Source organism: Penicillium antarcticum (genome assembly GCF_028974205.1).
Source record: "Penicillium antarcticum strain IBT 31339 chromosome Unknown utg000004l_segment0_segment0, whole genome shotgun sequence".
In the NCBI taxonomy this organism is placed as follows: domain Eukaryota; kingdom Fungi; phylum Ascomycota; class Eurotiomycetes; order Eurotiales; family Aspergillaceae; genus Penicillium; species Penicillium antarcticum.
Window position 1 is genome coordinate 1,665,670 of NW_026695302.1, and position 23,057 is coordinate 1,688,726.

Consider the following 23,057-nt stretch of genomic DNA (forward strand, 5'->3'; position numbering starts at 1 on the left):
TCGAAGCAAAAAGATCATGCCAGTATATAATATATCCGGACAGTGGGACGAAAGCAAAACAATCCCGTGAAATCCATGGCAGCAGTTTCAAAAAGAGAAGAGAGAATCGTAACAGAACTCCAAAGTCACCGGAACCAATTCAAAGTCATGACATCGTGTGTGGGCAGGAGTGCTCTGACCCCCGGGAGAAAGCCGTCGAAATCGTTCGCGTCAATTATCTGGAGATTATGTAGACATGTTGGAAATATGGACATATTTGTTCATGTGTTCATTTGTTCACAGAAGGCCTTCTTCGCCAATTCCGGGGAGGCCAGCTCCAGCAACGTTGATGTTCTGGCCCTGCATGACTCCGCCGCCTAGGGCCATGTTGCGACCTCCAAGCTGGAAGTCGGGGTTGCAGGGTGGTGAGTGCGACTTGTGATATTTAAGCCCGTTCAAGTTCTTATATCGCTTGCCACACACTTCGCAGCGATATGGCTTTTCTTTCTCCATGCCCAGGGTACCTGGATAAGGTGCGGAGGTTTCGGGATTGACGATCGAGAATGTACCATCGGCATTATCATGAAGTTGCTGGTTGTTGTGACCGTGCTAGAGATATAAGGTTAGAGGAGTCGAGATTCGATAAAGTTCAGATCAAACTTACAGCCTTGTGATACTTGAGTCCGTTTTGGTTCTTGTAAGCTTTCTCGCAACCGATGACGGGGCACCGGAATGGCTTGGGCTCTTCGTTAGGGAGGATGGTAGTAGTGTCGGGGACCCCAGCCAGCAGTTGCTGTTCACGGATCCGTCGTGCAATATCGCTATTTGGACCGTATTGAGCTCCGCTGAGCTTAAAGTGGGCATTGGGCGAACCTAGACCACCGCTAGGGCTGAACAGCCGCTTAGCCGGCTCATCAATACAAAGATCGACCATATCATTATTGTTGCCATTGAACCGCCCGAACTGGTTCTGATTCTGGCCCATGGTGTTATTTTGCATGCTCAGATCACCGAATCCACCCATCATGCTCTCATCGATCTCGGCCGGGGTTCCTGGTCCTGAGGAATCAGGAGTATTGCGGAATTGCGAGTTCTGGAGCGGGTTTGCCATCAAAGTTGGAGTGTTGACGGAAGAAACCGTTGGGTTATTCTGCAGAGAAAGAGGTCGTCCAGATCCAATTGGAGTGCCGGGCTGCGAAGGGGTGCTGAATCCTTGGTGGCTTGGAAGCATACTCAGATTTAATTGCGAGCCCTGATTTGAGTTGCCAAATCCGCCCTGGCCGTCATGTAGTTGAGGGGAGAAGAGCTGGGAGGTAGAAGCATCCCCGTCACCCAAGGCATCGTCCAACTCCATATCATCGATTGTGTCTAGATCGGCATGTTGTAACGGCGACGGGTTCTGGCCCAACTTGCGCTGCATGTCCAGGGTCCGATCGGGCTGTAGGCCACGTCCTTGGTTGCCATGCTGTTGGCTCTGTTGCTGTGCGATAGCCGCAGCGGCCATGGCAGCTCGATTCTCACCCTGGCTCGGTCGGTGGCCTTGGTTGGGCGACTTGGTGGCATGGGCTTCTTCGTAATGTTGTAATAGGTCATGGAGCGTCGGTAACGTCACACCGCAGCACGAAAAGTCTTTCATAAAGTTCGCTTCCAGCTTCGGGAGATACGACGAGGAGTGGAAAGAAGGCGATTGGAAAGAAGTAAATGGCGAGGTGCCAGTCATAATGATGCTGCATGATAAAATTTCCTTGGTCAGTTCTGCAGTGCAACAAGCAGCAGCACACGAAGCGCACTCTCCGCGGCTTCGGCTCCGGCTAGGGCGCACTCACTCATCACGTATCCAGCTGCCGACAGACACACCACCCCAGCTCATGCCACCCACTAAGCTTCCTGCGAGAGACTCCCGGCGACCTTTATCGCGAGCAGATCCCGACATGGAGATAGGTTTCGTTCCGTTTCCCCATTGTGCCGTAGCGGCGCCGATCGAGTCTTTGCGCGGCGGTGGCGCCTTGAATACTCCGAGTCCTCCGGCGGCGTGATGCGAGAAGCTCCCGGTGCGATCACCCGTACCCGCCCTCTGTAGGGCCGAGGTCAGGTTGGACGCTTGTTGGCCGGGGGGCGACACCGAGGTCGACTGGCGGGTGGAAATATCAAGAGGAGCGGCACCCGTCATGATGAACAGCTGTTATGGGTAAAAAAAAGTGCCGGAGAAATTCAATCCGATGAGATTTCCGAGGTCTGACGAATGGATATATCCTGGTTCCCTGTCAGGCCTGCGCGATGTCACGCTAAACCAAGGGGGTTATTTAAAGTGACAGGGATTCTTTCGCCTTGAAGCGCGATTCCCAGAGGAAAAGAAGGTAAGAATGCGACTTTGAGACAGGTGCCCCTCGATGAGTGGACTGAGTGGATGGGCGGTATTTGGGCGGGTTCACAGGAGTCCACTCGGATGAAGTCCCGCACTGGCAGAAAGTAATCGAGTCTTCAACACTGAACAGCACAAAATCTGAGAAGGGAATATATAGAAGAGACCAAGAAGATGAGAAACAGTAGATGCCGGGCAATGGAAGACGGGGTATGAGATGGCAGCCCTTCCGGTTTGAGACAGGCGCCGTTACGGTAATAGTAATACACACGTGACCAGTTCTACGGGTCTTGACCCCGGGACAGTTTTTATAAGTTGCACTTTAGCTGATGAAATCAAATAGTGTAAAGTTAAGATCGGATCTATTGAGGAATGGCAATGGCACATAACTCGACCTGGCTACACCGCTTGCAGCTGGATCGGCAACGTCATAAATTACCGGAAACGACTAGTATGTGACTAAGACAGTCGATGATGATGGGGATATAATTTCCTGGACAATAGACGAGTCAGATATCTGTATACCGTACTCCGTACTCCGTAGGGACACTATATCACGGATGGTGCGACATCCAAATGGGGGAGGATATTCATTACTATTACTATTCTGTATACTCTATCGCCTCAGTGGGGACTCCTCATATCGGCTCTTTCTCCTAGTCCGCCTAGACTATCCTGCACAGAGCATACAAAGTAGTTTCTAGATATATCGAGATCGTGAAGAACTCAGATCCCCTGTAGAATCCGGGGTCATCTGCAAGGGGGGGGGGGGCGATAAGAGATCCGGGTAGCGGCATTGTCTTATACAGTATTCAGCTCCCTATATAGAGTGTATTAGGCTCCCATAATATGAGATGCATCGCCCCTATAATTGAGGATAAGGCGATACCCGTAACACATCGGACTTCCAACGGCAAACCATTCCAGTAGACCTCGAAACCAATACTGTAAGTGCCCAAGTTTCAGTTGGAGGCGAAAAAAGTCTTGGCGGCGCTAGAAACGCGGCAGAAGCCATTCGGAAGCAATTGAGGCAAATTAGCGCGGAACTAGTGCCTCTTTGTACACCGCCCCCCTACTTCCCTCGGTTCGGAGTAACTTGGGGATTGGCTGCTGTGGGTACTGTTCATAATGGGCGGCTTTAATTCGGCTTTATATTGGGTAGAATTATAGTTATTCACATCACATTCAACTCAACTGATTTATAACTTAAGATGTAAATATACATATATGCTCTCGGGCAGATCTTACTCTATGGATCACTGGATCACTGGTCCATCCTGGGTCAATCATTTACACTTCCAAGGTTGATCCCCGAGGCGTACACGTGTTGTTTATTCATCATGCATTTCAATTCCTACTTTTACATGTTTCATATTACAGATAATCCATGTGCATGCCAATTACCTTAATGTGATCTATCATGTGTTTCCACATCGTGTCCCGGGTAATTTAACGTTAAATCTCACAAATTGAAGGTAACGTTATGGTTTAGAACCTTGTCCTTGGGTTCTGCCTAACAAGCATGATAGGCCAAAAACACAGCCGAGTCAAGAATCCTGTCAGGGTCAATGTTTTGCATCAGTGTGAAGTCACCTATTGGTACGGAGTATAGATCGGCAGCCTGATACATGCGCCTAAATAACAGGTTCCCGTCTGATCAACAGTCTCCGCATTACCTGACTCGAGTGGGGTGCGGAGAGAATTAGAGGGCGAGAACGTTTTCATACACTAGAGTTTACTAAGAGCAGCCTGATCATGCTACGTGAGTCCATAGCGAGGAATAGTTTGAGCTATTTCTGGTTCACAATTGAAAAGTTGTAAATGGGTTTATACTGACGTCGCCCGTACTCAGTTTCCTATGAGAGACTGAACTAATCGAAACATCTAACCCTTTTTTTAAATATACAATTAGTAAATATACATGAGCCGTACTTTAAGCGAGAAATTCAAACTTCCTTATGGATGTCATATGAGCCTAATGGCAGTGGTCTTTCTGAGGCCTGACTACTGCGAAGTCACTCAATTAAGCAAAATTATAATTCCGAGTGACTTCATTGGTATCATAATTGCGTTGATAGTGAGTCCTGGACTCAGAAAGAAATGGCACAACACGCTAAGAAACCTGTATGTTTCAGTAAGCAAACTTCCCTTAACAAAGGCTTTTATTCACTTAGGATGAGTTATGTACTGTAGTGGCTGGGACCAGCAACTCAAGGCACCAAAATACTAGGGAGATGTGGGCATACTGGGCACTAGATTCGTAGCTTTTGTCTATGTCCTTTATTCATGATGTGTTCGAATGCATAATGCGTTATTCATGTTTTAATTTGGCCTTTCATTTTTCCCCCTCTTTTTTGTCCGTTTTTGAGTGCCATATGTCGATAAACTACTCATTCAAGGATGTAAAAGGACTTACAGCCTCCTATTGTATCTAAATAATGACAACACCTAGGTCTCTAGTTGATGGGCAAAACGGCAGCCTGTCTCCCCACATAAACAATTTTTCCTGAGCTTTTTCCAGTAGGAGTCCGAATAATCAACCGTAATTTCACTCCCAGATGCCACTCCGCGAGATACCACTAGTATACGTTCTACCCCACGCCAATAGAACTTCTGGAACTGACTGTTGGGCCGACATGAGTGATTGATAAAGCGAGTAAAATTGCCCATTTGGCCCTGGAAAATCTGATAGGGTTGGTCTGGGGTTCCGCCCATCATGACGTCTAGGCCGTCAATCCCTCGAGTGACGATACCGACAAACTCGGCAATAGCTACGCCTCTGTCGAATCCCTTCTAGAAGTCAGTGACCATTGCATTAGGGGCGGGTTATGGGGTTTGGAAGGGGTATCTGCTGGCAACATACACAACGGGCGATCACCCCATTATTCTTTCCACTGGCCGTGCTATACAACTGGACAGGAGGTGGATAACGAACACCACCAAACAGAGTTGAAAAACAAGAACAGTGGTTGGAGACCACATCGTCCGTCTGTTTTTCCTGGCATAGTTGACAAATATCTGGATCGATTTGCAACCCGCGTCGAGGGTCATCTCCACCGAAGACGTTTTCATCAATCACGCAGTCGTCCACGAACTGATAACTGAAGCCGTTCGGTAATGTCAGGTGGGAGTATGTGGCTCTCAGCGGCAATGCTGGCCCAGTCTCTACCGTGACCCATTCATGAGGGTGGCCGGAGTATCGACAGGGCCCATTCTGGCAAATCACTCGAAGAAGGTCTCGCCAACCAGGGTGAAGAGTATCTGCGGCGACTTCAAGGCTAGAAGCGATGTGGTGCAGCCGAGGGATGAGTCCGTTATCGAAGCCTATCCTATATTTGCAGATACGGTAAATACCGGAACCAGCAAATATTAGACTAGCCCAGCCCCCGGAATCTTTGATCTTTTTGTAGCCACTCCAAATCGCCCTTGAGATCAATCAACAATGAGCTCTAGAATGCAGGTATAAGGTGTGCATGAAGCATGACCCGACTGAAGGACTTACATCCGGTTTCTGAGCTCCTTTTCATGCCACGTTAATGTGGTGCAAGCTTCTTTCAGAGCTGCCATTCGAGCTTCGGCGTTCGTATAGCTTGGATACTCGAGACGGATAGATGCAATTCGTGCTTCGTAGCATTCTACCCAATAAGCTTGCACTATCATTTCCAGAGCCCGCGATGATTGACTTTGGTCATAGTATTTCTTGCACAGACCATTGACTGCCTGAAAAACCTATAAACATTGCATTAGAATATTCTGAGGCACTCTGCCCAAGTATAAAAATTTCACACATACCGTTTGACTAACACCAGTTCGGATGCTGAATTCTGGTGTACGGTCCTGTCCCTCAGTCAGCGATAGTAGATCAGATCGGCTTAACCTTATAGGAAAACGCACCGGAAACGAGACACTCAGTGTGACTGGAGAATGTACCTGTCGCCAGATTCCGGCTATAAATTTATCTATAGAAGAAGGCTGTAAAGTGGGAGTAGCTGTGTCCTTCTTGTGCTTTTTGCGCTGAGGAAAGCGGGTATCGCTGTGGAATTGCCGAACTGATGGTTCAATTCTGGTTTTGGGCAGAGGCAGACGATTATCGGCTCCTGTATCACTATCTGACTCTGAGCCCTCTGTCGCCATTGTCATGGGAGATGACTTTGACGGCCGTAGTCCACTGACGGTGACATGTTTGGGATTGTCAAAGCCATCATTAGACATCGGCTGGGAGTTCACTGTGTTCCCCTGGTCGAACGGTAGGTCACATTTTAACTATTTCAAAGACTTTTGCCTTAGTCTTTGAATGTGTCTGACATATAGCAGCCGAAAACTTACCGATCCTGGGAAATTCCGCAAGGTAACCTGGCTCGGCGTCGTAGTCATATTCTGATTCTTTTCTACGCTCAACCATCCCTATAAAGTAAAAAGGTTACCAATATGTTCAGGGCTTCATTATTGCCAATTATCTCATACCAGGGGTAGCGACTTATCATTTCCCGTTGTGATATTCGACTTAATATTATCCGAAGTGCATACTACCGCGTCAATACGCAAGCAAAGACTTTCATCGTACGGACTGACAGAGGCCAGTGTGGAGGCGAGCCGAGTAGTGAGATTTGAATTCTCGAATAGATCCGACAACTTCGTCACGACCGGGTGGTGCACGATTGGATGCATTGTGAGGTGAATAGTATCTAATAGGAATCGGCAGTCTGACCAGATATTCTGCCTGGGCAGAATTTGCTGACTCAACCATTTCCTAACCTTGGATGAAATGCTGGCTTGGCACGGACTTAGTAATATGCTCGGGATTTGGACTGTCTATTATCATAATTATATACTGTGTAGTCGAGAAGCCTAGAAACTGATATGAAGCACCGTCTCACGGCACTAGCTGGACTGTAGTGAGTAGTGCTGGCTTATAGAGCAGAAATATCCTGCTGGGGCTTTCAGAGTCGAAGCGGCCAGGAATATCATTTAGGGGACCTGTTTACCGAGAACAAATGACACTAGCCTAATACCTGAGTCACGATAGATTGGATCTTAGTGGTAAACAGCAAATTAGCAATTGGCACGCCATTTTTGGTGGAATTATAACATAGCCGTCCCACCTTCTGGTACTTCTATCCTTGATTTCTTTTTTTCTCTGTTCTCTTCATATTCACGGTATCTCTGGACAGCAATTCTAGAATTCGATAATCGAGAATCCTGAGATGTCTTCTCCACCTCCGGCGAGACTAAAGCCAGCTACTTACTATACTTACGATGGCCTCCCGGGATGGAAGGGTGTGCGTATCCTTCAAATTGGAAAAGGGATGTATCACGATGTTCGAAGACACTTTCCTTACTACTGAAGTGATATCTACGATGCGTGGACGTATAGAACTGTCGCCAGCATTATTCGCATGTACGTTCTGAAGTGGGATTACCCCAGCCCCGACCAGATTGTCAAGGCTAATATAGTTATAGTATGCTCCCAGTCATAGCCAATACACCGGATATACACCGAAGAACTGAGCAATTTTATGGTATCAATGAGGCACTGTTTTCGTCCGCCCTGGCCGCGATATTATTCAGCGTCCTTGCCGTGCAGCCACCAACCATCGTTGGCATTACGGGGTTGATATCTTTTGTTCAACTACACCATACATGACATTAAAAAGATATATGAATATATGAGCCTCTCCTGAAAGTGCGGAGAAGCAACATACTAAGCTCGAGCTCGGTTTATTCCAAAATCATGTCGCCCGTTCTTTACGCGTTTGTCTTTAATATCGAGCATATCCATGGTAATATGAATTATGATTATATTATTAATGCAGTGGCTGTATTGTATCATCAATCAAGCTCCCGTGTTCTGCTGTCGTTATAGCAGTGCGAACGAAGTATATTCTTCTTTCTTTGGCAACCCAACCATTGCAAAGCAAGTCATTACTCGATACCTCCACGCGGGCCTCGCTCGTCTCGCTTATGAATTGGACCGAAATTGTTCATTCATAAATAATGGATGGCACTACCAGATCACATTCTCCCACTCTCCCCACGGGAGGAATTCTCTGTCGGGTAGATAGCTGCAATTTATGTCGAGTACCTTGCTACTAGACAAATGCTCGACGTGGAGTACGAAGCTCCAAATTTTGATTATCCTGCTGGTGATAGCAATCACTACACCTTTGGGCGTATCGGGGAACATAATGTGGTCATTGTGTCCCTCCCTCAGGGCGTGTGTGGTACTCATTCTGCTGCAGCGGTGGCTTCTGGTCTGGGACTGAGCTTTTCCTGCTTAGGGTTTTTACTCATGGTCGTTGTCGCTGGAGCTGCGCCAATATCCCAAAATTATATACGACTAGGGGACATCGTCGTTAGCGAAAGAGTCATGCCCTATAAATTTGATAAGCAATACCCCGGTGGATACAAATTCACCGGCGATGTATTCGTCTCAGATCATGCGCTCCTCTCGGCAACATGCCAAGTTCAATCGGATCTTGATCTGGATATCTTGAAGCTTGATAGCATTATCTCAAAACGGTTCAATGGGCCAAAAAAACTGAGGGATATGTTTCAGCGCCGGGAAAGTGATCCGATCCTTTTTTTTCAATCAGACTACCTACATCTCGATTCCTGCGACTGTCTTCATGATCATCCACAAAAGCAAAATATAGTTCGTCGATCAAAGCGCAAGGCATATGAGCGAATCAAAGTCTACAGCGGCAAGACACTGTGGTCAAAGATGCCAAAGAGCGTGACTAACTGGCCCAAGATTGGAACATTCTTTGCTTTGAGATGGAATCAGCCGCACTCGGGCTTTGAATTCCATACTCTTCAATTCGAGCAATTTGTGACTATGCCGACTCTCACAAAAACAAACAGTGGCAAGGGTATGCTGCCGCTAATGCGGCAGCCTGTGCCCATGCTTTACTCCACGTCTCCCCCGTGAGAAAAGGCTTGCACGTAACACAAAAACCTCTTATTTATGATATTCGCAAAAGTATTGAGGAGCTTTCGAAAAGGGCCAAAGTGGTGACTGACGAGACACGTTTCAAAACGCGTGAAGAGAGTCTCACCGAAGTGAAACAAGCCATGGTGGACATGCTAAAGCAGCAATCAAAAATTCACTCAAAGGACCTGGAGGACATGAAAATCCATGAAGCCGCGAGTACTGTCGAAAGCCAGTCAAAAGCCAGTCGGTCAAGGATCGAATAACCGTAATTAAAAAGGAACAACGAAACGTGCTGGAAATGTTGGGGATGATGAAACAGCACACCGACAAGCAACGCGAGATAAGTTCTCCAGAGAAGCCACAGTGGGGAAACTTTCAGGAGCAAGTGCAAAAGGAGAGTTCATCCTTGAAAAAAAAACACGCTCGGGAGACAAATCAGGTGTTGAAATCGACAGGCGACTTGTTGTCTGGGTTCAGCGACGTTACCGGTAACAATAAATTAACCAAAGCTAGCGCAGGTCTCAAAATACCCGGCCAGGCCTATATAGCAGGACAAACTATGAAAAGGGCCGTTGGGAGCATCAGCAAAAGGGCTAGAATATTTAGAGGAAGTCCCGCTGCGCCAACCGGATCTCTTCCGATGGAATCCCAAAGCATTCCCATTTGATGGGAGAGGCCAGCCATACAGGCCCCTATAAAACAACATATTGTCATGGAAAACTTACCACCACCCCTAAAACTCATTTTCCAGAACGTTCAAGTCAGAACCCATGCCGATCTCCTGTCATACGCAGGGCCTATGCACCACCTCCTGCAAATCGATCAGCAAGTGACTCCTATCTGCATGGACTCCAATGCCAAACAATGGTCAAAGGGCCAGCGCCACCTCTTCGTCCACAAAATCCCTCGCCTCTGGCGCGGTATTCTCACGATTCCCAACAATTGTCGCTCGATCTGAAAAATCTCAAATTGTCCCAGACCTCAGTCACAACTACGTCGACAGGAAATGACGTTAGTCCAAGTTCGGAAATTCCACCACCACTACCGACTAGAAGAACCGATACTTTGGCTGAAATCCAAGGAGATACTGCGCATACAAGGTCCAACTCGGCATTTCCGGAGCAGCTTTCTTGTGCACTGAATGATGCTGTTTCCAGAAATAGTCAAAACCCCCTAAATGGTCTTGCACCTTTGGTGTCTCCATGAGTGTCAGTATCACCATCACGAGCTAGCAATCAGCCATCTCCGGCCTTACAAGATTCACAGTATAAGTTTGGAAGTTTATCTGATGGGGACCATGGTTCCGTCTCAACTGAAGTTCGTCGCGACTCCTCAGCTTCGGTACGTTGAATCTCATCTTCATCCGGACCTTCTCCCTAAGGGATCCTCAATTTGGTAGCGCTCACATTCTTTTAGAATCAGCATTCTAGCCATTTGAGTAGTTTATGCAGTGGTCCTGCCAGCGTAGGATCAATTCGGTTCTGTCCACGCTCAATGGCCCCCGAATTGCCGAACAGGCAGCCACCATCTTTGATGCCCAAGAAAGCGGCGGTTTGATGTGCTTCAATTAGAAAGATACCCGGGTCGGATGTCTGCGAATCTTGATTCAGAGATGAAGCGAGTATCTGGGGGTTTCCTAGGTAACTGGTTCATCGTACAACCTTCGTAGATTCCTTTGTGCTATTGTATATCGCTATTCGGTATCTTCTCTGGTTTTTCGTTACTCGGGCCAACATCCTTGGCATAAGAATATCTTACAGAAGTTTCAGCTGTTTTTCATGGTATGATATATTCCGTCGTAATTAATTCGCACGATGTTCCGGGCTTTCTAAGCGTCTTTTGGTGTATTTTTGAGGAGCATTATTAAAAGCGCCCCGTTTGGATACTATTCGGCCCCCCTCTCCACCCGCCAAGTCTTATTAGGCCTGCTGCAGTAATTGTATTTCAAATTTATTTGATTCTTGGTAGAACTGATGCGTCGAGCATTGGAGTTTTCCTTGAATGCTAGTACATCTTGATTACCTACATTTACTATGTAAGTCACTAGTAAAAATAAGTCACTTCATTGTACATCTAGCACCCTACGTGGAATTTCTGTTAAATTTCTAAATTAGCGGAGCATTAATTGTGTTCCTAGCAAGATCTCAAGGTGCTTCTATCTATTCAGAGAGTACATACGGAGTGGAACCATCTTAGAGTCAGTCAGTTAATATACTGATGGGAATCATTAAGAGTGACTTTCTTTTACTTGGGGGTGTATACTAAACAGAAGTACCTCAGAGTTATAAGTTCTCTTTTAATATCGTGTGACTAACTAATGCATTGGAAATACAATTACTGCAGCAGGCTCCAATATGCTTAGCGAGCGGAGAGGAGGCCCGAATAGTATCCTAAGGAAGTTCTTGTAAAATGGCCTTTTTTGTATATTTATTGATATCACCCGGGGTGTTTTTTAGGCAAAACTAAGGTATTTTCTGCACGAAATATTGATATTATCAAATGATGCGTTCCTGGGTGTTTCATTAATGACGAATTAAATACGAGCATCACCAAATCCCCCTGCATGACTCGCCCCTCAGGCTTAAGCGCCAGTTGAACCTGCGGGGCTGTACACAGTAGGGTGAGCACAGCCTCAACATTTCTTTGTGCAAACACGAACTTGTTTATTTAAAGTTCTGTCACAATCCTCTTCCGGGGTCTGAACTCAAAGATTTGGTAAAAAATGACTATTTCACACTGCAAAACATGTCCCGCTCTGGAAGTATCACAGTGGTGCCAAGGTTTGTCCACGTCGCACCTCACATCTCTGAATCTTAGGTTGCTAAAAGTCCAGGCGATGACTGGAAAACAAGCGAAGCTTATCCTGACGACTTCTCAGTCTCACTTCAGTCCGAGCATCTCAGGTCATTATTTCCACACACCCGAGTTTGCGTCATGTTTGTCCATCTATGTGTGAATTCGCTTCGCAATGCTAACCTAAACAGAATTGCAAAGGCAAACAAGATTCGGAATTGTCAGCGATGTCGCGAGGCGCTAATCCAATGCTTTCAAATGAGTGAGGCGTGGTGGTCTCCTCACTACAAAAGATCCAATGGGTATTTTGGGTGTGAAACAACGCATCATGCCGGAAAGGTCACAGGAATGAGTAAGTACATACAATTCTACGATCTGATCGATTCTTAACAGAGGTAGATACATGGGCATACTTCGAAGTCAAACGGCTTTTTGCAAACATGGATTACGAGTGGGACAAAATAAACGTCTTCACACGATGGGTGGCATCCACTAAACAGACAATTGTTATCATTTTCGACCCAAAGCCTTCCATTCAGGAGGGTCTTGTCAAATCACTGTTAAGCTTCGATTCTAACACCCTGGATGATATATACTGGCCTTATCCGATTATTCTGGATAGTGTGGCCAATCTCGAAGAAATCGCCGTATGGGGAATCCGCAATCAAGTCCGCGATATTGAGACAAAGGGAATGCCAGAGGGAGCTCCGAAGCCTGAATACAGGAAGCTACATGATATCAGTCGGCACGCCATACATGTGAGCGAGACTCTAGACGTTGCAGTGCAAACTGTCGAGGCTATTCAAAAGCACCACATCAACCTCATCATGCCGAGAACAGATGATCAATATCAGGATCCTTTGGTCAGCGAAGGCATTCGCGCTCGATTGGAGTTCTATCAAGGCTTTATCTCCAATTTACGACATCGGTCAACTTCGAACGAAAAGCGCTTACAGAACGAGATCCAGCTTGCGTTTAACACCGTGGCTCAACACAACGCAGCAACTTCTGTTGATATCGGACGTGTTGCCCTGTACAATGCGGAAACCTCTGTCAAGATCGGGCGTGCCGCAAAAATAGATAGTTCGGCCATGAAGACGATTGCGTTTGTCACACTAATATTCTTACCGCCGACGTATATCTCCTCTGTCTTCAGCATGTCCTTTTTCCAATGCGGTAACGACAATGGCTGGGGTCTGTCAAACAAATTTTGGATCTATTGGGTCTTTGCCATTCCAACCACTATTGCCACGGTCATTGTCTGGCAGTACTGGCATAACCTGTTTCCAGATCCTGAATCCAACAAGCCAAAAAATGCAGTCTAAGAAGGGAATAAGAGGGGCAGCCTCAGAATCACGGCGAAGCTGATGATTGAGCATGCAATTCTATTGGCGGAATCCTAGAAAAGAATATCAATTCATGACTACGGAAGACGAGGAGCTCAGGCACATGCCAGAAGCCTAGTTTCTCGGCGTCGACAGTCGAACCCAATGATATACGTCATGCATCACCGTAGCCGCCTAACTGAGCGTCCTAGGCCATCATAATGTTAACCAAGAGGCAAGTGATAAATTCAATAGTAAGAGCCAAAATACTCTCGAGAAACATTTACTTTACAACTGCAAGTAAAAAGCCATCATAATCCTTTCCACCCACAGTCTGCATCACCACAGCATCCACGCGGTCATCCCGTCCAACCTTCGCAACTAATCCGTCTTTGCCAGACTCAAGGCTGCCAGATTGATCTATATCACTCTCCACCAAGTTCCTCACTGCGTTGTCCACATATACCACGCTCCCCTTGCCTGCCGACAATTTCACACCGAAATCGAAATAATTCCACTGATTTTCCCAATCTGCATCAATGAAGATGAAATCAAAGGGCTCCCGTTTGCCTTGTTTTATTTCATTTGCCAAGCGTGGAAGTACATCTAATCCAGCTCCAAGGATCACGTCAACGTCCTTCGGTTTGAAGCCGCCGAATTGCAGGTTTTCAACCGCAATATCTCTCCGCGACTGATCGATCTCGATACTGGTCACCTTGCCTTGGCCTTTGAGAGCTTGAGCAAACCAGATAGTAGAGTAGCCCCCTAATGTTCCGATTTCCAACAAATTCCGAGTTGAGCTCAAGCTAGCTAAGAGGGAGGTGAATTTCCCTTGTACCGGTGAGACGGCGATCATTGGTAGACCTCTCTTGGTGCTATTTTCAACAGCGTGCTCAAGCGCTTTGTTTGGAGTGATGAGGTGAGTTGCCACGTAAGAGTCAACAACTTCGTGTCGAGAGTTCGATGGAGAGCTCATGATGCGAATAGAAGGATTTCTTTATCAAGCAAGTGTATGTATAACAAGGGTGAGGTGATAGAATGCTAAGGTTTTGGCTGTAAGAGCATCTTTATAGCCCTTTCTACGGGTTCAAATGCCTACGTTTTCTTGTTCGTAGCTCGGACTTAAGCTCGGGGCTCCAAAGGGTCTGAGCAACCTGGAAAGTGTTTCCAGTGGTACCATATGGATGCTCAAGTATCCGTATGTCAATCGGGTTTAGTAATATGTCTTGGATCCTTCTGCTCCACGTCAAATATGTAATACAACACTATCCTCTGCGATGTCAAGCCATGAATATCAAATATTGCATTGCAAAGCAGATAGATGGCTGGTACCTGTACAACTTGTAGTTGGCGGGAAAGATGGCGATCTTTCTGGAACACAGGTGCACTTAGTAGACAACAACTATTGTTCATGTTGCATCTATTTGTTGACAACATTTGGGTTCATGGTCTTGTGTGGTCATCGGGGAAACGACGCTGAAAGTTGCTTGCTATCCCTATTTAGGAGTCTTCTTCGGAATGTCCTTTTAGGCTCGGATAATACTACCATATGCGGTAATTGTTTCGGAATTTGCCGTCATCTACAATTGCTACGTACCGATTCCATCTTTCACGGATGCTTTGTTTCTGTGTAATTATAGCATCGCCAACATTTTTCGAGCGTTTCTGTCTCTCGATCTCCAGGTATTGACATCTGATACCGCTTGGCAAACTTAATAATTGGTGGAATGTGCCAATCATATGGGTTTGACTGACACTCTTTAGGAAGAGCTTTCGTATATTTATTAGTTACACCTTCACTTTCTTAGAAACAGTTCCAATAAAACACGCACCCTCAGGAGTATTATGCGGATTATGAGACTTCGGACATGAAATACTTTGCTCGTGTCAGTGTTTCCACTCGGTAGTAATGGCCGAAAGCTTTGATTTGGTGCACCATGCATCTTAAAGGTGGACAATATGCGCCTTCTACGGACGATAAAGGCGAGATATCGTTGATTTTTTTTTATTGTCGAAACGAAGGCAACATTGGAACCTGCATTGTGACCATTTTTGATAGGGGTAGGAGAAGTAAAATAAACAAACCAAATTTGATGATTCGATACCCAGGGACCATGTCGATATGAGAAAACAGCTTCCAGTCATTAGGTTCCTTACTCCACTTAACCATCAACATCGGAACGTTTGGCCAACTCGGACAACCCTACCGTGTTAGGAAAGTTTGTCGGAGGTGACCGTCATCTACACCCACTCAGCCAGCTCCGATTCCTATTGCTGAAATTGAAGCATGTTCCTCGAATGTTCTTGGTATCATCTCAAAGCTACAACACAAACGAATTAAAACGTTTCATATACCGCTGAAATCGAATCAAGTTGGGATTCAGGCATGAGGCGAGGTCGAATGGAATTGGAGAATATTCATCCCACCAACTCGACGGGAGCGAAGCGACTTCTCGTCCAGCGCCAATCCATGCATGCTCGAGTATCTTATTGTGTATTTTAGCTGATAGTTCAGGATAAAAGCCAGCTCCCAACGTACTGGGTCACGAATCGCAAGAATAGCCAATCTCAGATTGTGCGAGATGCATACGGAAAATTGGGAGTTTGTTGAAAAGGGTCCAAGTGGGCCTTCTTTTGGCCTAGTTCTAGATTCTCACCCTGCAACGGTCTGACCTTATTCGAGAAAGGTGCAGTGTGTTTCAATAAGTATTCTAATTAGCCCTTACACCTAGAATTGAGTGAGCCTAAGACCGGGCATGAGGAAGAGGTGCCGTAGGCAGGGTCTATTGCGATACATAGCCGATTAGACAATAGGTGTTTCCCCCCGGGAGGGGATCGGTGGAATTTTGGAAAAGGCCCTCAGGAATGACTGACTGAAAATCATCTAATCTGATATTGCGAAATATAAATCCTTTCCTTCCTTAGTATGATGAGTATGAGTAGGTGGTGTCATTTGAGCCAAACGGATGTTTTAGGGGTCACTGGTTCTAAGCCTTGGAGGAAGTATTGTGGTTAGCAATACCGCGTTAGCATAAAGTGCCGCACTGCTTTCCAAAAGTTCATTTGTTTGCAGCGATGCCGCTACTAGGCCTTTGCTGAATGTTCACGAAGAGCACCTCAGGGAAATAGGGGTATCACTCTACTTCCAACCAGCACCGTGTCCTCCCACATCTACTTCAGAACAATTTGCTTGCGACTGACTCAAAATCTACTTGAATATTTCAAAGCGTACAGCTCAGTTAGCTTGGGCATTGCGGCGGAAATGTGAGCTCAATAAATCCTATACTTCGAGGTCTACTTGATTAGAACATTCAAGAGTTCCAAGTAAATTTGAAAGTCTGTGATTTCTCTTTCTTGCTTCATCCCAATCAACGAAACATCTATCTAGGATTCAAGGGTGCAGACTTCATGAGACCAAAGCGTATTCACGGATCCCTACAGACATGCCCCGGCGTAACAATTGCCAGCAGCACAGTACTCTGTGGAACTCCCGCAGTAACCTGCAGTTGAGTAGCAATCACCGGACTGAGCGCCAACGCAAGTCACCGACAAAAGAAGATCCGCATTCACCGTTGATATTCAGGCCACCATTTGCACCGTCATAATCTCCTGAGCAGCAATTGCCTGGGCCATAATAGTCTGAGCCACCACCGCAATAACCGTAAATGAAACAACCCCTTCAAAAGCCGAGGCATTAGCTCAACATGGATTGCGTTGTGTCCAATGCTATTTTTCATCTAAATATTGATATTATTACCAGTTTGTCTGCTTCTGTATCAGACCTTAATTACTATCAGGGGAAAATATCTCATTATCATAGCTACATATTCGTTATCTATTGGTGCCCTCTATAAAAGTTTTTCATCGTCAACTTTAGCACTATCGATAGCCCATAAATAGTCACTGAATAAAGGAGGGACCTGAACTCATTGAAGGCTCAATTTGGACGGCTAGATTATTTCGGCTTTGGTGAGAGGGCAGGGTGTGGGACTGTTGAATTGTCATTCGTGGACATTTTGACATGAGTTCTGTCAAGAACGAGATAGTACCTCAATATCGGCGCTTCACTTTAAAGATCTGTGCAGATTGAAGTTGTGGGATATCATCTGCTGCACTTCAGTGAGTTGATAGAAAAAGTCTCTGGGTTCGAAATAGTATATCGCGTGTCAAAAAGGAACAGAAAAGGGTGCCAAAGTCACAACAAGTCCAGAGCTCGAGCGTATAAAAGAATGGTAGAACTGTGTTGTTTGAAGCAGCATTGACTTCCAGTCGCCAAACAGATCCGAAATCTAGCGGCTCATTTAATCTGCTAAGTTCTGTGACCGGCAAGAATTGAGCAGTAAGACCGAGATAACACTCAGCGAGCGCGGTTTGACCCGAAGCATACCTATCTAGCATTCAAGGTTTACCAGATTTCTCAAGTGGGAAAGTCTGCAATAAGCCGAATAGTCCCAGGCGAATCTAAAGGCAAAAGTTGAGGCTGATGAATTGCCAAAGGGATGGAACATATTCGGGCTATATCTTCGAAGTGACAAGTATTCAAACTCAATATCTATCCCTTTTCTTAAATTAAGCTGTCCACCTGCGGATTGTGAATAATATCAACGGGTAATATCTTGCTAGCGCAGAGGTGAGACAGGAAATAGTGCCCGGTTCTAAAATTAGCGTTGTACAGTTGCACTGTGGTGTCCACGAGGCTTTCGACACGCAAAATAGCACAGATATATTGCACATCCAGCTGTCATGTTTCCAATTGGGCCGGTGAGAACCTTGGTCCAAGTCCAAGCCAACCTCCAAGCCAATTCGGAATTCGATGACCGACTTGGCAAATTTCTCCTTTTACCCGAGACCTTGCTATCTGGCGTGTGGTAAATAATAAATCTTATTGGTTTAGAAGCCGGAATGATAGATAGAGTAAGAAGAGATTGTGCACATCATCGCCCCAGATCTTCACCGGAAGAAACGTGGGTAGATGGGCGAGACCCACAGAGGGGTAGACGGCTTCACCGAACAAACAATGTGGTGACCTGCACCATTACCAGGCCAAGAGCATGACATGTAACCTGAACCCTGAACCAATCTGATTGATGGGGAAATCAATGTGCATTGTGAAACAAAAAGAAAATGGAAAACAAAACTTGACTGATAAGCAGGATTCGTAACAGGGGTCTTGGCAGGATTGGCAGCCTAAAAAGAGGTGCTGAGTATGCGCACAAAGGCACTGCTGCCTGCGTGGAACATGATGCATTGTCACTCCCTGCCCTCCCGGCCAAGGCGGGAGTATCAGATTGCACAAGGCTTGGCGGACAATCATCAGCTTGGCGAGCTCCGCCAAGCATTCAGGGACCTCCCTTGCGTCCGGATGTCCGCCGTTGATCAGGTGGACTATGCTACAGTTTGTACAGTATGTGGCGAGAGTGGATCGAGCGGGTTGGGTGGATTGGAAATATCAGATTGGAAGTCTTGTTCATTGATCACTAGCTTGCCCCGTAGAGCCTATGTAAGCTTACAGTCAAAGTGCGACGACCTATGGACCGAAATAAAGACTGGTAATAATCAGCGCCGTAAAACACCCCTGATTTTCCGGACCTGTTGCCCAATTTAGATGGTCCCGCATATCCCAAGTGCCAGTCACTGCCGTGACTGAAGCACAAAAAAATGAAAAATGAAAATGAACTGGGCTCAATGATGCATCGGTCGCTGTGGTAATGGTATATCATAAAGTAAGGATGAGAAAGTGAGCCCCAGGCGGGTAGGCGAGTTGTTGAGATATCGCCTACTGCTTCTTGCCGTGACCAAGGTAGAGGAAGCCGTTGGGTAGGGTAGCAACAAGATCACTGAGGGAGGATGAAGATGACGTCGAGAGAGAGCTGTTGGTACGAGCACGACTGGGTGTCATCTTAGGGCTCTGCTCGGTTGAGTTGGTCTCAATCTGGGGCTGGTCTTCCCAGACGCGAGGATCAGGGCCAGACTCGGTGGGCGACAGCACCAGGAACTTATTGCTGGGATCGTATGGGCCAGACTCAGCGGCAGAGAGGACCAAAAAACGGTGGGTGGGAGTGTAGGTGTACATCTTGCGAGTTTTGGAGGTTTACTGTATGTGGAAGTTGTATGCAGAGTAGAGCGGTTGGAGACGGGAGCTTTTGTAGAAGGCTGGAGATAGAGTGTGGTTAAAACGGACTGAGAGAGGGAGATTGGACCTCACTTATATAGTTATCCTCAAAATAAGCCAAGAGGCACCTTGGGGAATGAGGGGCATGCTATCAATGGTGTGCCCGAATCATGCCGATCTAGCGCATCATATCTGGGACTGGGGTGAAGTGGACCGGTCATGCAGACAAGCCACTCCCCGCGATTATCGCCCATAAAGGCATAAAGGAGAAGTCCAAACATGAGCTTCACATGTCTTGGCCGAAAAAAGGGGGAGCCAAGACACCGCTATTGGAATATCACCCTTTCTTTTGAAATGCTTCGACTTCGCCTTTCTTGGCTTTGGAATTTTGGTTGCACAAGTCGGTCTGGGCTGCTGACAGTCATTCCTCAGTGATTTTTCTGGACTTGGCAAGATAAGCGTAATTGCTAATTGCGCAATAATGTTTTGCCCGTTGCCAACCGAGAGCCAACCTCGGAAGATCAGCAGCCAGGATGAGGGGCCAAGAACAGGGCTTTCACAGGCGTGAATAATCGTTTCGGGTGCACATCCGTGAATCAGCTCCGGTTTGTTTCGTCTATGTTTCAGGGCCAATCATTCTGGCAGGTGTGTAGGCGCTAGGGATATCGGTTATAAGGTCCCATACGTGGGGTATTCTATCACTCCGACCTTGCAGGAACCGGGCGGAATGGACTGCTCTTTGGAGCGAAAAGACACGGAAATGACATCATGAGGAGATCCCCCGGGATTGCGAGAATTGCGAGAACGTGAAATTGTCCGAAGCCGAGAACAGTCAATCAGATATAGAACATGGATATACGGACTCCTCACATGGAGAGGCTAAGGTTGAATTTAAAGAATCGCATCTCTGGAATCATCACGTGTCGTACCACATATGCCGGCCAGTCTATACTCACTTCAATTCAATTCTTCTATTTTCGTTTCCATTTTATCATTTCCACATTCCAACAGCGCCAAACTACTCTGCTCAGTCCTCAGCGACCGGTCTCGACCGGTGTTTTTTGCCTTGCCGCCCGTAGCTCTCGGGCGTCTACTCGCAGGGAGTTGATCTCCTGGGCTGAGCAAAGCAAGAAGCCTTGCCCTAGAGCGCTACTGTGCAATTAAGAGCTTCCTTTTCACCAGTCGTTTTCGCCCTAGAACAAATTCATAGGCCCTCATTGAATTTCCACGTTCTGGTCCCGCAGACGCATGATCGCGCTAAATCGGACAAAGCCGCCGGCAATATCACACACAGCTCACATCGCTGACACTATACCGGTTCAAGAGCTTTTTCTTGGCTTATGTCTCGATCTCCTATATTGATCGCTTAACCTTTTGACTAGAGACAAGAAAACGCCTCATCACAGCGCATTTTCTGGTTTACTACTGAAGACTATCACCAACTGCGCCATGATTGTGAGCCTTATTCGCCTACAGACTCGAATCCAGATGTATCTCGACGAAATAATGGCTTTTCGCCTCAGGATTTAGAGTCTCTATGTCAGAACTGTGGCTCTTGAAGCCGTGTTGGTTCCAAGTCGATTCGATTAAGGCCCGTCTGATCCGGTCGTGATACGAAAGCCCCTTATTTGTTCTGATGTTCTAGTTGGAAGCCAATTTTCGTTGACTCTGAGACCGAGCAGGGTATTCCTGGTCAGTTTCAAAAATTACATACTCAGTATTCAATGTCAGGACAGTCGTCTGAGGCTCAGCTACATCTCAGCCTCCTGCGCGGATGTCGCCTCCGTCGCGGAATTGCCGTGACAGGTGCCTTACTCCGAAGTCACTCACCATGACCTTTCATTGCAAAATTAGTCATGGCCAGCCCCTAAATGCTGCGGCGCAGGCCCTATGAGCACCTATTCCTAGCGGGGCTATTGTTGGTGCCCATACTGTGCATAAGATGAGCCCCTTAAATGCCTGTGGTGCCTGAATATGATGTCAAAGGGCCTTTGCAGCTGCGGATGTTCGGTATTAATCAAGTGCTCATCCTGGCCAACCCCTGGTCATGGCGTCGAACCCAGTTCATCAGTATGACTCCCCGGGGATGCCGCTATCCTCTAATGATCCCCCTACCCCCAACACTGGCTTCTGTTGGTAAATACCGATGGACTCTGAATGGCGCATGTCTACCTTGGTCGTGCCCTCAGTTACCCTTTCTTTGACTGCGCGAAAGGTGATCACAGAGTCGTTCCGTGCATATAGCGTATCTGAATGAGTACACCTTGATGAGTTACAGCGCTTAGGCAACAGGTGGAAGGCGTGTTGTTCTGGTGATGTTGCCTACATGATGGTGAGCGGCGCAGCTATTGTGCTTCTCTAGATGGATTCATAGACTGCTATAAAGATGGTCGCTGGTCCTTTCTTGTTTTCTATCACACCGATCAATCCGAGATCACAACTTGTCTGAACTCAGTCTTTTATCTTTATCCGCGGTGTTTTTCATCCTCTCAAATTTCAAAATGTGTTCCGTCTACATCTTCCACTACGACTGCGGCTGTAAGAAGCAGGAAGGTGGTGTCGTCCCTTGTGCTAAGAAAGGCACACCCACTTGTCCTGGTGTAAAAGAGCAGGACCGTCACCGACCTGGCTTCAAATGCTCTCAGCATACATAGGTTCACCTCAAATGTCGGTAGCCTTCACTTTGTCTACCATCCCTCGCTTCTATAGGGTTTGGCTAACAGGAGATCACAGGCACTCAACAAATCACCACAACGCGAGGGGCTATTCACCACGGGGTCGATTTCCGTACCCTCGCTTATCCTCTCGTTCTTGACTGTCCCGTTAAGGGTCTTCCTACTGCATCGTTTATCTCTTCTACTCGGAGGCACGTTTTCTCATTACCTTGCGTCATCGGGCATTCCGGGTTCTGGGTGGTCTTTTATTTGGCTTTCTTTTTCAAGCTTGAGCCAAACTTTCTTTGTTCATTTTCCGTGCGAACGGGGGAGGTGTTATATTTCAACAATCAACATGTCGTTGTGTGGGAAATAACCCACTTTCCTGTTGTTATCAAGCCACAATTGTTGTCTAATATTGCCACTCTTGTATGTAAATGGATCCCACAATGTCACAATTTCTTTTGTCTCAAGGTTTACTGTGCTTTTCAATCCTGCAAATGGGGTTTGGCTCTTGAACCAACACGACAGGAACCATCTAAGTAAGTTCAAAGGATTAATCTAGAAGGAGGTCCTATGCATGCCACATGTTCATGGAACCAACACTCAAGCAAAGAAGGTTTATCGCAAGTAGAGAAGAAAATTCTTCGGAGAACTTGGGCCAATCCGGGAGAACGGGAAATCTTTCCACGAGCCGGCGGCTACAATGCGGGTTTCACTTGGTGGCTTTCCCCGAAGTCGAGCTCGGTAAGAGGCTATTACGGAAATCCAGCGGGGCTTTGGATGTGACTGCCGATCAAATTCAGACGTACGTACACGTATTGGCGATGTTTGTACCGGCTACGTTTGGTATCTTACATGCTCATGTATTGTCAGTCATGTACTGTACCTATCACTGAAT

The 23,057-nt window shown here is 46.7% G+C and overlaps 7 protein-coding genes across 7 annotated transcripts; 3 read left to right on the forward strand and 4 right to left on the reverse strand.

Annotated features, from left to right (window-relative positions):
- Nucleotides 1-276: 276 nt before the first annotated feature.
- N7508_004603 (zinc-coordinating transcription factor SFP1) lies at nt 277-2,155 on the reverse strand (the record flags this gene model as incomplete). Its single annotated transcript, XM_058462669.1, has 3 exons — nt 1,806-2,155; nt 644-1,706; nt 277-588 (listed from the first exon to the last, which is right to left on the reverse strand). The coding sequence occupies exons 1-3, from the start codon at nt 2,147-2,149 to the stop codon at nt 277-279; spliced, it is 1,719 nt and encodes a 572-aa protein (XP_058321294.1). The 5' UTR covers nt 2,150-2,155.
- Nucleotides 2,156-4,816: 2,661 nt separating this feature from the next.
- Nucleotides 4,817-7,009, reverse strand: N7508_004604 (SET domain-containing protein; the record flags this gene model as incomplete). Its single annotated transcript, XM_058462670.1, has 7 exons — nt 4,817-5,134; nt 5,205-5,766; nt 5,844-6,070; nt 6,134-6,178; nt 6,236-6,604; nt 6,668-6,745; nt 6,806-7,009. Coding segments are annotated over 7 exons (1,803 nt in total), but the record flags the coding sequence as incomplete, so codon positions are not given.
- Nucleotides 7,010-8,438: 1,429 nt separating this feature from the next.
- Nucleotides 8,439-9,269, forward strand: N7508_004605 (uncharacterized protein; the record flags this gene model as incomplete). Its single annotated transcript, XM_058462671.1, has 1 exon — nt 8,439-9,269. One exon carries the CDS (start codon nt 8,439-8,441, stop codon nt 9,267-9,269), a length of 831 nt encoding a protein of 276 aa, XP_058321296.1.
- A 715-nt stretch (nt 9,270-9,984) lies between these two features.
- Nucleotides 9,985-10,230, forward strand: N7508_004606 (uncharacterized protein; the record flags this gene model as incomplete). The annotated part of the gene is made up of 1 exon (XM_058462672.1): nt 9,985-10,230. One exon carries the CDS (start codon nt 9,985-9,987, stop codon nt 10,228-10,230), a length of 246 nt encoding a protein of 81 aa, XP_058321297.1.
- A 2,093-nt stretch (nt 10,231-12,323) lies between these two features.
- Nucleotides 12,324-13,390, forward strand: N7508_004607 (uncharacterized protein; the record flags this gene model as incomplete). Its single annotated transcript, XM_058462673.1, has 2 exons — nt 12,324-12,417; nt 12,459-13,390. The coding sequence occupies 2 exons, from the start codon at nt 12,324-12,326 to the stop codon at nt 13,388-13,390; spliced, it is 1,026 nt and encodes a 341-aa protein (XP_058321298.1).
- A 283-nt stretch (nt 13,391-13,673) lies between these two features.
- N7508_004608 (O-methyltransferase) lies at nt 13,674-14,366 on the reverse strand (the record flags this gene model as incomplete). The annotated part of the gene is made up of 1 exon (XM_058462674.1): nt 13,674-14,366. One exon carries the CDS (start codon nt 14,364-14,366, stop codon nt 13,674-13,676), a length of 693 nt encoding a protein of 230 aa, XP_058321299.1.
- A 4,800-nt stretch (nt 14,367-19,166) lies between these two features.
- Nucleotides 19,167-19,463, reverse strand: N7508_004609 (uncharacterized protein; the record flags this gene model as incomplete). Its single annotated transcript, XM_058462675.1, has 1 exon — nt 19,167-19,463. One exon carries the CDS (start codon nt 19,461-19,463, stop codon nt 19,167-19,169), a length of 297 nt encoding a protein of 98 aa, XP_058321300.1.
- Nucleotides 19,464-23,057: the final 3,594 nt, after the last annotated feature.